The sequence below is a fragment of the Mobula hypostoma genome, chromosome 2 (assembly GCF_963921235.1).
Source record: "Mobula hypostoma chromosome 2, sMobHyp1.1, whole genome shotgun sequence".
Taxonomy (NCBI): Eukaryota; Metazoa; Chordata; class Chondrichthyes; order Myliobatiformes; family Myliobatidae; genus Mobula; species Mobula hypostoma.
Window position 1 is genome coordinate 78,989,891 of NC_086098.1, and position 16,141 is coordinate 79,006,031.

The following is a 16,141-nucleotide window of genomic DNA, read 5'->3' on the forward strand; positions in this document are numbered from 1 at the left end:
ACCTAAGTGATTTTAACTGTGGAATGATTGTTGGTGCCAGACGAGATGGTTTGAGTATCTCAGAAACTGTTGACCTCCTGGGATTTTCACCCATAGCCGTCTCTAGAGTTTAGAGAATGGTGTGTAAAAAAAAATCCAGTGAGCAGCAGCTCTGTGGGTGAAAATGTCTTGTTAATGAGTGAGGTCAGAGGGGAATGGTCAGACTGGTTCAAGCTGACAGGAAGGTGACAGTAACTCAAATAATCACGTGTTACCAAAGTGACGTGCCGAAGAGCATCTCTGAACTCCAACAGTAGAAGACCACAAACATACACTCAGTGGTCACTTCGTTAGGTACAGGAAGTACCCAAAAAATGTACCAATGAGTGGATAATGTATTATCGGTTTTAAAATGCGTTAACAAGCAAACCAAACTCTGTGCGCGTGTGTGTATTTGTTTTGTGCATTTGCTGGACCATAAATGAAACAGGGTAACTGTAGAAGTTTAGTAAAGGTTTTAATTCTGTAAATTTTGAGTGTGTCAATGTTACAACTGATGACTACACAAGTTACTCAGACACAGGTTAGAACAGCACACTCATAATCAACGTTTACCAAATAAAACATGTGATTTGACACTTGAGAGCAGCAAAACTGAATAATTCAGTACTTATACGAGAAGAGGGATACAGTATGTCACACTTAATTAAGACAACACAAATAGTTTTGCTTGTAGCTCACAATGTTCGCAGCCTTTGATTCAACACAGGCCTAGCATTAATTTTCCTTTTGATTTGTGTTAGAGAAACCCATGTAAAGTTCTGAACAAAAAAATCCCTGGTGTGTAGTTCTCCAACAGGGAAATTCTAGCTCCCACGATAGCTACTAGCCTTGAGTCAGCCATTCTTTGATTTTATTTTTATCTGTATCAGCCCTCTTGGTCACCTCCACTCAGCAAACATTCACCGTCAGGATTCAGTCCTTGCCTCTTGCAGTGTTTAAAACAACCACAGATCCTAGAAGTACTTGGAAACCCTGACCATCTGGCAGCTGTAGCCTTGGTAACTCCAAATATAGCAAACACTTTATAAGCACAAGAGATTCTGCTGATACTGGAAGTCCAGAGCAACTTGATGAAGGGTCTTGGCCCAAAATGTCGACTGTTTATTCCTGTCCATAGGTGATGCCTGACTTGCTGAGTTCCTCCAGCATTCTGTGTGTGATATCAAACATTTCGCTCCCTCTACAAACATTAACACCAATTATTCTTATCCAGAGAAGCAATAATTGTCACATTGGAATGTCTGACTGTCAAGTTCCAACAGCACACAATTTCAAATTCAGTAAAGACTGTCTTTCTATGAGTTTAAATTCATTGTAAAAAAAAAATCCAGCTTCATTAACATAGTAATTTTTCCACCAAAACTTTAGGTGCTCTAAGTCGCCAATCTCAAGGCTTCAGAACTGACTTGTGCTATACTTTGGATATTAAGTGATAGGGACATCTTTTATCCTTAGTCTCAAATGATCGGTCGATACCTGACACACTCCCGTGCTGGGGTGTGTAAACCCTATTCCGTGGTGATGTTCCATGGTTAGACTACAGAACTTTATTCCCTGGAGTGTAAGAGAATGAAGGGAGATTTGACAGAGATCTACAAAATCATGGAGGGTACCTAGATAGATAACGTACATGTAAGCAGGCCTTTTCTACTGAGGTTTGGTGGGACTGGAACTGGAGGTCAAGGGCTAAGGGTGAAATGTGAAATGTTTAAGGGGAACATGAGGGGGAGCTTCTTCACTCAGAGGGTTGTTAAAGTGTAGAATGAGCTGCCATCAGAAGTGGATAATTACATGGACAAGAGGGGTATAAAGGGCTATGGTCTGGGTGCAGATTGATGGGACTAGGCAGAGTAATAGTTCATCATGGACTAGATGGGCCGATGGGCCTGTTTATGTGTTGTGGTGCTCTATGACTCTATAAGATATAGGAGCAGAATTTGGTAATTCAACTCATCGATTCGGCCAAAGAACTGTGTGCAATATTTACAGCCACTGGGTCAAAAAAAAACTCTCACAGCTCATACTTCCACTGAGAATACACCCACTTAAAGGAACCAGGAGTCTATCCTACATCGCTGCAGGCAAAAATGTTATTAGATACTGTCTTTTTACAAAGAAAGAGCGATATGATGCCTATTCACAGTACTTATTCATGTGATTGGGAAGCAACTGAGACATTAGCTATGCACAAGCATGCACTTCAAATACAGTGGAGAGAGTTAAGGTTGATGCATGGCTGACTAATGCAAATTAGAAACTATTATACAATTTTTCTTTCTACGCACAGAGATTCCAACGGCGTTTTGAATCCTGCTATTTTTTTAAGGCATAAGTGTAACTACATGAATTATTCAAAGAAATACCACTTCAACTGAGAGGTTCATGAAAATGATCCTGGAAATGAAAAGGTTAACAAATGAGGAGTGTTCGATGGCTCTGTGTCTGTATTCTCTGGAGTTTAGAAGAATTGGGGGGAATTCTCACTGGCACCTATCAAATATTCAAAGGTCTAGAATAGAGTGGATGTGGAGAGGATGTCTCCTATCATGGGGGAGACTAGGACCAGAGAGCAGAGCCTCAGAGTATAGGGATGTCCATTTAAACAGAGATGAGGAAGAATTTCTTTAAACAGAGGGTGGTGAATCTGTAGCATTCAAGTTATTGGGTTATTTAAAGTGGAGGTTCATAGGTTCTTCATTACTAAGGGTGTCAAAGGTTACAGGGAGAAAGGAGAATAGGGTGGAGAAGATTAATAAATCAGCCATGATGGAATGGTAGAACACACTAATTCTGCTGCTATGTCTTAGGGATATCTGATTTCCTCATGCTACCCCACAAACCAACACTTAAAAATGCATCAATGAACGTGTGTGCCAGATTCAGTTAAAAGGTTTCTTTAACAGAAATGGGGAACTTACCACCAATTCTGTTCTGTTTTTATGTTATACGTGTATCCTCTATAAATACTAAATAGGATCACTGGAAACTGGAACTGAAAACAGAAAATGCTGAAGCCACAGGTCCTCCAGAAACAAAAACAATTCCTTGCCTTTCATATGCTCTCTGGGAGATTATGAATTTCCAGCATTTACGGTTTACACCAACTCCACCGTGCATGGTCCTTACCCTGGCTGTGAAAGGAGAAGAGCATGGTGCTAGAAAACTCATCAGGTAAAATCCCAGAGCTACAGAAACACCAATACCAGTCCCAAAGACCTCATCCCTGGGAGAGGAAGGATCTTCGAAGATGGGCTTCACTTGGGGACAACTTGAAACACTGGCCTGGGATAGAGGACTCCAGCGAGCTGCTGTCAGTGGCCTATGCCCCGGTCGAGATGAAGGGGGAGGAGGAGGGGGGAGAAGGAAGAAGAGGAGGATACCGTTTACACTCTCAGTGGAGACATTTACTTCTTCCCGGGAAACCTTGGAACTCACAGCCTGAAGTTAATTCTGCGAGCGGCCTCAGATGCAACTGCAGAAATGTTTTGAGAAGGAAGAGGAAGCGGTGTTGGAGTTCTGGCCAAGGGTAAAGTGAAGTCAGATAAAGCAATAGTATGGGATCAGATCCACTGGCAAAAGTGGAAGTTTCAAAATGGCAAGAGATTCTCTACCAACTAGCTAAGTCAAATTGGAAGCAATCAGTCAAAAAGGGTGGACAACTTCTGAAGATGGAATAGTCATCTATACTGTCAAGGAATTGACTGTATTAAACACACCTCAATCATTTATGTGCCAGCAGTCAAATCCTATTTTTTAAGATTGACGAGCCAACTAGGATAATCGGTGGCTACTTTATGAGGTCTATCTGCTCATTAATGCAAATTTCTAATCAACCAATCATGGGGCAGGAACTCAATGCATAAACACATGCAGACATGGTCAAGAGAGTCAGTTGTTGTTCAGACAAAACATTAGAATGGGAAAGAAATGTGATCTAAGTGACTTTGACCGTGGAGTGTTGTTGGTGCCAGATCAGGTGGTTTGAGTATCTCGGAAATTGTTGCTCTCCTGTGATGTTCATGCATAACAGACTCCAGAGTTTACAAAGAACGGTGCGAGAAACAAAAACAAAATCTAATAAGCAGCAGGTCTGTGGGCGAAAACACCTTGATAATCAGAGGACAGAGGAGAATGGCCAGACTGGTTCAAGCTGACAGGAAGGCGACAGTAACTCAAATAACCACACGTTACAACAGTGGTGTACAGAAGAGCATCTCTGAATGCACAACATGTTGAACCTTGAAGTGGATGGGCTACAGCAGCAAAAGACCACGAACACTCACTCAGTGGCTTCTTTATTAGCTACAGGAGATACCAGATAAAGTGGCCACTGAGTGTACATCTATACAAAGGAGAAATGGGATTCTTGAAATGGTTAAAACCTAACAATTATGCAGCATTGAAACTTTAGGTAAAGCTAAGGCATTTGGGCCAAAATTCTGTGCTAAATTACATTTCAGCGTAAATGAATAAATATGGTTTAAGATTAGAATGAATACAAGACAATTCCTAACACACAAATAAGCGGTAAGGCAACAAGAGTATTGTAAACTAAAATTAACTATCTTTTACCTGATTTACACTGGGTCCATTGCTCATGTTCAGGAAATAATCTACCACTCTTAAAATTATATAGAGTTGTAATGAATTTCTCTACCTATCTAAGACTTTTCGGACAAGGAAGTTGCTCTAAATTTATTTTCCCTATTAATCACAACAATATTCAGTTCCATGTCCCCAGCCTCTCTGGCTATACAACGCAGGACCGGATATAGTTAACACGTTGGTAACCTTTGAAACTGCTTTAGAACGTCACAAAAATCTTAAGTGTGTCTACGATGTGCCGTGCAGGCCCTGGAAACTTAGTGGGTTTTCTTTGCTGAGTTGTGGTCCATTGGTGCAAAGAGGCCATTGCTGTGTCCATTCATGGCTAATGTGGAGCCATTTAGACAGTCTTTACTTTGGCAGGCGCCCTTCTTCTTGTAGGTCTGGAAATGTCGAAACACGAAAAGGAAACACAGTCAGTGTGGATGAACCTTGCAAACGATAGCGTAGCCAATTCACAAGCCTAAAGCAATTCATCTTAAAGATCACCTTCGATAGGTGATACCTCAAAAGGTTTGCGCCGCATCATTAAGGACTCCTATGACACAGGACATTGCTACATTCAAGAGGGAGGTACAGGAGCCTGAAGACACACACTTAATGTTTCAGGAACATCTCCTTTCCCTCCATCATCAGATTTCTGAATGGACAATGAACTCATGAAAACTTCCTCACTAATTTTTTTGCTCCCTTTTTGGACAACTTATTTTATGAGTTCACAATAAACATTATGTCATGAAATTTGTTTTTTTTTTAAAACAGGAGCAGTACAGTGCAATACATAAAATTTCTACAGTACTGTGCAAAAGTCTTAGGCACCTCTAGCTATATATATGTGCCTTAGACTTTTGCAAAGTACTGTATGCCTTATGGTCTTAAAACAGGCAAAGATTAGCAAACAACATACGGAGAACATGATTTGTAAAATGTCCTTGAAAATTGAATCTATAGGTTGTGCAATCAGTTCAGAGTTGAAGTAAGTAAAGATGTCCACACCCGTTCTGGAGCCAAATGGTTGAAGGGTAATAACTGTTTCTGAACCTGGGGGTGTGGGACCTAAGGCTTTTGTACCTCCTTGCCAATGGCAGCAGTGAGAAGAGAACATTGCCTGGATGGTGGAGGCCTTTGATGGTGAATGCTGTTTTCCTGTAGCAGTGCTCCTTGTAAATGTGCTCAATAGTGGGGAGGGCTTTGCCTGCAATGGACTGGGCTGTAACCATCACTTTCTCTAGCCTCTTCCATTCCTGTGTATTGGTGTTTCCATACCAGGCCATGATGCAGCCAGTCAGGATACTCTCCACTGTGCATCTACAGAAGTTTATCAATGCTTTTAGTGACATGCCATTTCTATGCAAATTTCTAAGAAAGAAGAGGTGCTGTCATGCTTTCTTTGTGATGACACTTACATGATGGTCTGAGGACAGACCCCCTGAAATGTTGACATCAAGCCATTTAAAGCTTTTGACGCTCTCCAACTCCAAACACTTGTGGAATAATTTTCCCTTCAATTTAGCTCAATTTATTTTGGGTGAATCTCTCTTGAAAGATGTGCAAGGTGCACAGCCTAACACAGGGATTTTCAACTTGAATTAAAAACAACTGGTGCAATAAAGGTGTACCAGTTAGAATTAGTCACACAGCTACCCAACATGATCACTTACCTGTATGTAGAAGTTTGTGAAGAGAATAATTAGGGAGATCATGTAGCCAATCTGAAAGTACAGCCAGCCACTCGGAAATCCACAGGGCCAGATAACACCAAAACTGGTCTGGATTATCGTCAGAACAAACTGCAACTGAAAACAGTAATAAAGATCTTTAAATTAGCTTTAAACTGAAACACACTAAATATATCGTTTGTGTCAATGACCAACACAGTCCAAGATGCACAAAGGGCAAATGGCAAGTGTCGCCATGCTTCCAGCGCCAATACACCACGCCCACAACTCACTAAGTATATCCCAGACATCTTTGGAATGTGGGAGGAAACCAGAGCACCCAAAAGAAACCCACATGATCATGGGGAGAACGTACAAACTCCTTACAGACAATGGCGGGAATTGAACCCGGGTTCCTGGCACTGTAAAGCATTACACTAACCACTTCACTACAGTTCCACCCTACTGGAGAAACAGATCTTAAATACCTTAAGTAAAGACAAGTTAAAACATGTGATATGGCCTGAGTCGTATTGGTTTATTATTGTCACATGTATTGAATTTGAATTGACTTTATTTCTTACATCCTTCACATACATGATGAGTAAAAATCTTTACATTACGTCTCTGTCTGTGTAATGAGCAATTTATAGTAATTTATAATAAATAGTATGTACAACAGGACAGTCAATATAACATAGAGATACAGTTGTGTCAGCATGAATTAAGCAGTGTGATGGCCTGGTGGAAGAAGCTGGCTCTGGCCTTTATGCTGCGGTACTGTTTCCCAGATGGTAGCAGCTGGAACAGTTTGTGGCTGGGGTGACTTGAGTCCCCAGTGATCCTTTTTACTTGGGCCATTTTTACTCACCTGTCTTTGTAAATATCCTGAATAGTAGGAAGTTCACATCTACAGATGCGCTGGGCTGTCTGCACTACCCTCTGCAGAGTCCTGCAATTGAGGGAAGTAGTGTTCCCATACCAGGCAGTGATGCAGCCAGTCAGGATGCTCACAATCGTGTCCCTATAGGAAGTTCTTGGGATTTGGGAGCCCATACCAAACTTCTTCAACCGTCTGAGGTGAAAGAGGCACTGTTGTACCTTTTTCACCACACGGCTGGTATGTAGAGAACACGTGAGATCCTTGGTAATGATTATGCTGAGGAAATTAAAGCTAATACAGTGAACCAAGATAGAGTGAAAAACTAGTCTTGTAATAATGGAGGAGAAAAAATTTCTAATTCTCATTTTTAAACATCATATGACATAGAAAAAGAATTAGGCCATTCAGCCCATCGAATGTGCTCTGCCATTCAATTGTATTCCACTGTGGTCAGTACTGCCACGGACAGCTGTGGAGGCCAAGTCATTGGATACATTTAAAGGGGAGGTTAATAGGTACTTGATTAGTCCAGGCATGGAGGGTTAAGAGGAGAAGGCAGGAAAATACAGCTGAGAAGGATAATAAATCAGCCATGATGAAATGGTGGACAGGCTCAATGGTCCAAGTGAACTAATTCTGCTCCTATGTCTTATGGTCTTCTGGTTGTTATATTTTCCCTGTTAACCCCATTCTCCTGCTTTCTCTCCATAACCATAAGACATTTCCCCAAGATGAAAATGGCTAATACAAGGAGGCATAACTTTAAAGTGCTTAGGGGAAGGTAGAAGTAGTTTTTTTTAACACAGGGAGTGGTGGGTGCATGGTGACGTGCCCCCGGGAAAATTTCTTCTCCATAACTATGTTATATCTGCCAGGGGATGACATTAGAAGCGCCATGGTAGCATTGAAGTTAGTGTAATGCTATTACAGCGCAGCGCCTCGAAGGTCTGAATTCAATTCTGCCGCCGTCTGTAAGAAGTTTGTAGGTTCTCCACTTGGCTGCGTGGGTTTCTCCGGGTGCTCCGGTTTCCTTCCACAGTCCAAATAGTTATGGGTTAGCAGGTTAATTGGTCATTGTAAATTGTCCTGCGATTAGGCTAGTGTTAAGTAAAGGTGGGGTGCTGGGCGACATGGCTCATTGGGCTAGAAAGGCCTGTCCTGTGCTGTATTTCTATATATAAGCAGTCAGTCTCACAATCCGTGAGATCCAATCAAGAGTCACTGTAAACCTAGACTCGTGTTAAAGGAAAAAGTCGAATTCTGAAGCTGGAACCAGGCTTAATATAGACACTCAAAAAATAGATAAAACTGCACTTTGTCATTTGGTGTGTGAAAATGTTAGAGGCAATTGTCAATAGCGTTAACAAATAGTACTTCCTTACTAATAGTCTGCTGCTGCAACTGTCTGAGAAGGCTAATTTACACGTGTTAATGAGCTGGCAAACTCATGGCAGTGTCAAGATTCAAGATTCAATATTGCTTAATATCATTTCCTGTACACAAATGTAAAAGAGAACAAAATAATTGTTACTCTGGTTCCTATGCAGCACAAAAAACCCCACAAAAGATAAAGAACACAATAAAAACCACAATAAATATAAATACATTAGATTGCTTATACATATTACACTTGGCACAGGAGTGTCTGTACATAACGTCACTGACAGGAAATAACAACGTAGTGGTGGTTGGGAGTGTGGAGGGGTGGGTTAGTGGGTGGAGGTGTTGATCAACCTTACTGTTGGGGGAAAATAACTGTTTTTGAGTCTGGTGGTACTGGCGTGGATGCTACATTGACTGCATCTTGAAGACAACTTACTGCCTTAAGTTCCAACTCTAGATATCGAACTGATAAAAGACAGAAAATACAGCACAGTACAGGTCCTTCAGCCTATGATGTGCTGACTTTTTAACCTACACTAAGATAGGTTCATCCCTTCCCTGCTGCTGTAGCCCTTCATTTTCCTATCACCCATGTGCCTGTCTAATAGTTTTCTTACATGTCCCTAATGTATCTGCCTCTATCACCACCCATGGCAGCATGTTCCAGACATTCACCACTCTCTGTAGAGAAAACCTATCCCCCTTATACTGTCCTCCAGTCGTTTTAAAATTATGCCCCCTGGAATTGGCCATTTCTGTCCTGGGAGAAAGTCTGACTGTCCACTCGATTTATGCCCCTTATTATCTTGTACACCTCTAACAAGCCAAAAGTTCACCAACCACATGAGCCTCCTGTGCAATCACATGATTACCACCGTCCAGTGCCGTGGCTTGGAGATGGGATGCTGATGCCATTGGCACTGGAATCAAGCAAGGCTACGTTTTCACCCTAAACCTTTCCTCCATTATCTCTATTTCACCAATAACCTGTCCTTATCCTACCAAGTAGAGGCCACGCCCATTAAAGATCACCAGCAGCTCTACTTCCCCAGGAAGCTAAAGAAATTTGGCACGTCCCCACCAACTCTTACCAATTTTTATCGATGTGCCACAGAAAGTATCCTATATGGATGCATCACAGCTTGGTATGGCAACTGCTCTGCATATGACCACAAAAAACTGCAGAGTTGTGAACGCAGCTCAGCACATCATAGGAACCAGCCTCCTCTCCATGAACTCTGTCCACATTTCTCGCCAGCTCAGTAAAGCTGCCAGCACAGTCAAAGATCCCACCCACCCTGGATATGCTCTATTCTCTCCCCTCTTATCAGGCAGAAGGTACAAAAGTACATACCACTGTGCTTAACGACATTTTCTATCTTGCTGTTTTTAGAATACTGAATGGGTTCGCTCATACAATAGACAAACTCTAGAGATCATAATCTATCTTGTTATGATTTGTACCTTATTGTCTATCTGCACTACTTTATCTGTAGCTTTTACACTTTACTCTGCATTGGTAATTACAATTGAAGTGAAATGTTAAATGCAATTGAAATGTTCCCACCCACAACCTATGGACTCACTTTCAAGGACTCATCTCATGTTCTCGATATATATTGTTTTCTTGTTTGTTTTTAATATTTCTTTCTTTTAGTATTTGCACAGTTTGTTGTCTTTTGCACACTTACTGAATGCCCAAGTTGGTGTGGTCTTTCATTGATTCTGTCATGTTTATTATTCTATAGATTTATTGAGTATGCCCACAAGAAAATGAATCTCAGGGTTGTATTTGGTGACATATATGCACTTTGATAATAAATTTACTTTGAACTTTGAATGTTACCCTTTTCTACGTCAATGCACTGTGTAATGAATAAATCTGCATGAGCAGAGTGCAAGGCAAGGTTCTCATGTTACCTCAGAACATGTGACAGTAATAAAATGATTTACCAGCTTACCCTCTTTCAAGATACTCCCACTGGTGAAAGTAACTCAACATCTATCCTGCCACCCCCTGCCCCCCACCCCAAGGAAAGTCTTTCTCAATAACCATCTCATACCCAGCCTCACAATCATCAGAATTGGAGGTTATTCCAGTTCTGTGCCTGAATTTGCCACGCCTGACTCTGCTCCTTCACTATGTTCCCTCTCAGGATTCTGCACTGTCAGATCTTTCCATTAAACATATCTCCTACATCCCTCTCATCACAGGCCAGTGAGCTGTCAAGGTTAACTCGGTCACCATCTGGAAACTGCAACCACCATCCAAACCCTGATTAGTCACTGACTGGAAAGTGTCTGACACACAGCAGGGAGATCAGTCACAAGGAGTTGGCTGTAAAGCTCTATTTGAAGAAACTGCACAAGTTAAAATCTCAGGCTGATTCCCTTCAATGCAAAATAAGAACATCAGCATCTCTGTTCTTGAGTGATAAACACACACACACACACACACACACACACACACAGAACAGTATGGTACAGGAACAGACCCTTTGGCCCACAATGTCTGTGCCGAATATGATGCTGATTTAAACCAAACCTTTTCTTCCAGCACATGATCCATATGCCTCCATTTCCTGCATACACACGTGTATGTAACAGCATCTTAAACCCCAGTGTCATAGCTGCTTCCACCACTCTTTGCATAAAAATCCTGCCCTGCACGTCTCCTTTAAACTGTCCTCCTTTCACCTTAAATGCCTGTGCTCCTTTTCTACCCTGGGAGAAAGATTCTGTCTACTCATAATCTTATAAACATTGAAGAGATCGTCCCTGAGTTTGTGAGAAAACATCCCAAGATTGTCCAATCTCTCAAGATTGTTACATGCTCTCTAATCCAGGCAGCATCCTGGTCAACTCTTCTGCACCCTCTGCAAAGTCTCCACATCCTTCCTGTCATGAGGCAACCAGAATTACACTCAATACTCCAAGTGCAGCCTTATCAGAGGGCTATACAGCTCAACACGACTTCTTAACTCATATTCATACTCACTCAAGCTCAAGTTAATTGTCATCTGACTATACATATTTACAACCAAATGAAACAACATTCCTCCGGACCCCAAAACATATGTAATGCCCTGAGTAAGGTTTCTCCTGCTATGCTGTGAGGTGTTTTATTGTAGCATTTTGTGTGAAAGCAGTGTGTCCTGCTGGTAAGAGTGTTCTGGCTTCAGCTAAAGATAAGCAGCCATGTTGTCCAATTTAGGAATGTTGTGTCATCCAATCAGGATTGTGGGATGTGACAGAAGGTTCTAGGGAGCTGGGCAGGAAGAGATTTCTGAAGGGCAGTACTCTGGCTTGGGGTCCTTTTGGTGGTAACTGCTGAATGGAGCACAAGGGAAGATGTCGTAGAATGACACTTGAAGGAGAGACCCCATTGTAAGAAGTGCTTTGTACAGATGAATGGCTCCAAGGAGGAAGTACCAGTACTCCTGAGGTAGCCAGTTCATTCGAGATGGTTCTGGAGGGAAGTTCGGGCTGTGGCTGGTGCTTTCACACAGACCTGGGTCCAACCTGTGAGGAAAGCAATACACCCTCCACTACTTCAGAAATGAGGTCCAACGCTTAGGTGCACATTGGACTGGTTGAACTGTAATGGGCCCTTTCATTTTTCTTTTTTTTCCTGTAATTATAAATTTGGTAAATATATTTCTTTATCATTTTATGCCAGTGTATGATCTGTTAATTTTCTGGTGAATGATAACTTTGCATGCAGCAGTATTTACACGGCATTCGCAACAATCAATGTTCCTTAATCAGAACATCCCAGCTTTCCTGTTTGGTTGAACCATAAATCATACCGACCCTAGACATATATTGCTTATGAAAGGTGGCATTCTCACCACTGAATCACATGGCTATTAGCAGAGTTAGCTAACAAGCCAAGTTTACATATGAGCCTGGTGAGAGGTTATACATACATAATTCAAAATGCATGTAGTGAGCAGCAGTGGTAATCAGTAAGCAGCTTGCTGTCCTAGTGTCGAGACCTCAGTGGTAGAAGGGTATTCATTAGTCAAATGAAACCATCTTTCTCTGGATCAGTGTCCCAACCAGTGAAGGTATGAATGCCATGTGCCTTCTTTACCACCCTAAGCTACGGACTGGACCCCGATCTCATGATCTGTATATCAATGTCAACATCTGATTCCAATGAAACACACTTACCAATTGTCCTTGAGTAATGTACTTCTTCCACCAGAGATAAGGTCTCATGGCTGGGACGGCAGAGAGACCATAATAGGAGTACATAAGCACGTGAATGAAACTGTTCAGGGTAGCCCCAAAGAAAGCTGCAAATAAACAAGGAAAATGTCAGCTGATCATGACAGAAGCACAGGCACAAAATAATATCGATGCTAAAATCTGAAAACCAGAAACAAGGGTGTTGAAAAGCAGTTTCAACTAAAAGGAATCCAGCTCCTAAATTCTGAAGATAACCCAGTTTTTAAAAAAGACTATTTCTTTCCAATGCTACATGAAGCACTAGCAACTCAATATAAGAACAACGCCTAACAGTCTGGAAGTTACGTAGTTTGCATGGGGTTTCACTTTAACTGGGTTAGCATGCAATGAACTTGCACAGTGATTAAAAAGAGGTGTATAGGTACATGGATTGGTGAAGAACGGTAATAAGAATGTGCAGAAAGCATCATGGCCTAAAAATTTGGCCATTCTGGAGGTGAATCACAGGGACCACTCTCCAAGTTTTTTTCCTAATTTATCAGGACTCGACATAAATCCAATTTAATTTGGACAGGCTAAATGGCAAAGGCATAAATTAGTAACGATTGCTTGATCTAAAGTCTCAAATAATAAAGATCTGTCAAATATCTGACTGCTTCCACCACACTATAAATACCTCTTAATTAAGGCTCCCTGCAGGGAACTTGCTGCTCTGTCTGCCACAAAAGGCGGGATTTCCCATTTCAATTCGACTTCCCCATCCCATTCCAACATGTCTGTCCATGGCCTTCTCTATAGACACGATGAGGCCATGGAGAGGGGGTAAAATTGACATTTAATTTGCTGGTGGCAATGACCACACAGTGTTTGACAATGAGTGCGAGGGCCCATTTTGTGTTACTACCCTGTACAAAACTACCCTTCCTTAAGGAACAGTGCACATCTCGATCCAAGGCAGTTGGGTCCATATAGTTCACCGTTCATTCATGCCATGTGGACAAAAGGAAATGACTGATTTTTGTTACTTTACAGATACAGTACAGAGCAGGCCTTTCCGGCCCAGCCACCCACCAATTTAACCCCAGCCTAATCACAGGACAATTTATAACGACCAATTATCCTACTAAAAGATATCTCTTTGGACTGTGGAGGAAACTGGAGCACCCAAGGGAATCCCACACACACACGGGAAGAACATACAAACTTTCTCACAGAGGATATCAGAACTGAACTCCGAACTCCGATGCCCCAAGCTGTAATAGCGTCGCACTAACCGCGGTGCAGTGATAGGTCAAGAGATAGCTCGACTTGCACACAAAAAAACCCAGAAATTTAACAACCTCCATCCAATCCTGAATTCAGCAAAAGTGATTGCAATTAGCATGTTTCAAAGGACCACATTGTCTTTTTAACTAAGAGGACTTTTTCACAATCCACCATGAATTAAAAGCCAGTTTCAAAGTGTACTGTTCAAATGACTAGGAGTGGAAAGGGCAGTTGTCTGGTTGTTAAATATGTAAAATGGTCACACTGTCAGTGTAAGTAAACCACAGCACTGAAGAGCAACTAAACCCAAAATAACTCAGCATTAAAATACTTCTTGTTTCGGTCTCCACCCTCACCAGGACCGTGACTTCCGAAGAGCGTGCACACACACAGCTGGGTTCGCAGGTAAGGTGCTTCACACACAGCGTGGGTACAAAGCCCTAGATTTGGCCCGAAAGGAAGTTCCCTGCAGCAGATCAAGGGGGTGTGGGTTTAAGGCGGATCGTTATAGCGGCAGGAAGCAGAGGAGATTCTCTCTCAGAGGGTTATTTTCAAGAGAATAGGTTGATCTTGGAGGAGGTTAAGAGGCTGGCACAACATCGTGGGCTGAAGGGCCTGTATTGCACTGTAACGTTCAATGCACGATGATAAGAATGATCTTCCAGTCACCTTGCAATCTTTGGGACAAGAAGCTTGTTTCACAAGATGGCTGCCTACAAGATGAGACGAGTGCTCTCAAGGTGAGGAGGGGGTGGCTGACAATGGGTCTGGACTCTGATATGATGATGGCAGAGCAGTGAGTGAGGGAGGATGGCTGTCAGGAGATAGAGTGACAGAGTGGGTGTTCAGTTGTAGTCGATGGGAGCAGACAGAATGGGGTCAATTACTCAGAAATCCATTGGCCTTAAGGAAACCCTGGCCAGTGCTGTAACAGCTCCCACTTACCTCCCACTGCTCAGTAAAACAGCCAACATAATCAAAGACCCTACCCACCACAGACTTTCTGTCTTCTCCCCCTCCCATCAGGCAGAAGATTGAAAAGCCTGAAAGTAGGTACAACCAGGCTCAAGGACAGTATCTACCCTGCAGGTATAAAACATAGTTCCCTAGTACAAAAAGATGACCTCACAAACCACTGCATCTTACGCCTTATTGTCTATCTGCACCGCACTTTCTCTGCAGCTGTTACACTTTATTCTGCATTATTATTGTTTTACCTTGTTCTATCTCAGTGCACTGTTGTGAAGAGTGGATTGGTATAAACAGTACACAAGACAAGCTCTTCACTGTGACAATCATAAACTAATTCCAATTCCATTCAACCCAGACAACTGCTCAGCTGTCATAGAGTCATAGAACACTACAGCACAGAAACACGTGCTTTGGCCCATCTAGTCCATGCCATCCCAATTTTCTACCTAGTTCCATCTATCTGCACCCTGACCATAGCCCTCCATTACCCATCCATGTACCTATTCAAATTTCTCGTGTTGTAATCGAACCCACATCTACCACTTCTGTTGGCAGCTCATTCCGCACTCTCAGCACGCTCTGAGTGAAGTTCCCCCTTAAATATTTCACATTTGACCCTTAATCTATGACCTTTAGTTCTTGTCTCACTCAACTTCAGTGGAAAAAGCTTGCTTGCAGTTACCCTATCTATAACCTTCATAATTTTGTATACTTTTATCAAATCTCCTTTATTCTCCTTCTCTCTAGGGAATAAAATCCCAACCTATTTAACCTTTCCCGATCACTCAGGTCCTCAAGGCCCAGCAATACTCTGTGCCATGCAGCCACAGACCAGGAAAGAGTCACAGAGAGATACAGGCCCTTTGGCCCATAATGACCACCAACCACCATTCACACCAATCCCATTTTATTCTCTCCACATTCCCATCAATTCCCCTTAGATTTCTCCACTCTCCCATACACTAGGGGCAACTCACAATGGCCAGTTAACCTCTCAGCCCGCATGTCTTTGGGATATGGAAGGAAATTGAAGTGCCTGGTGGAAATCCACATGGCCATAAGGCAGTTGTGTGAGCAAATTCTGCATAGACATACTAGAACATAGAACACCACAGCACAGTACAGGCTCTTTGGCTCA

The 16,141-nt window shown here is 42.2% G+C and overlaps 1 protein-coding gene across 4 annotated transcripts in view; it reads right to left on the bottom strand.

Moving 5' to 3' along the window:
• Positions 1–449: 449 nt before the first annotated feature.
• Positions 450–16,141, bottom strand: part of elovl5 (ELOVL fatty acid elongase 5) — a 143,757-nt gene continuing 128,065 nt past the window's right edge. For all 4 annotated transcript variants that reach the window (XM_063039083.1, XM_063039074.1, XM_063039064.1 and 1 more), the window contains 3 exons: positions 12,748–12,872; positions 6,309–6,443; positions 450–5,030 (listed from right to left, as the gene is read on the bottom strand). In XM_063039083.1, coding sequence (XP_062895153.1) covers positions 4,905–5,030; positions 6,309–6,443; positions 12,748–12,872 — 386 coding nt within the window. In that variant the 3' untranslated portion in view covers positions 450–4,904. The remainder of the gene's footprint in view (positions 5,031–6,308; positions 6,444–12,747; positions 12,873–16,141) is intronic.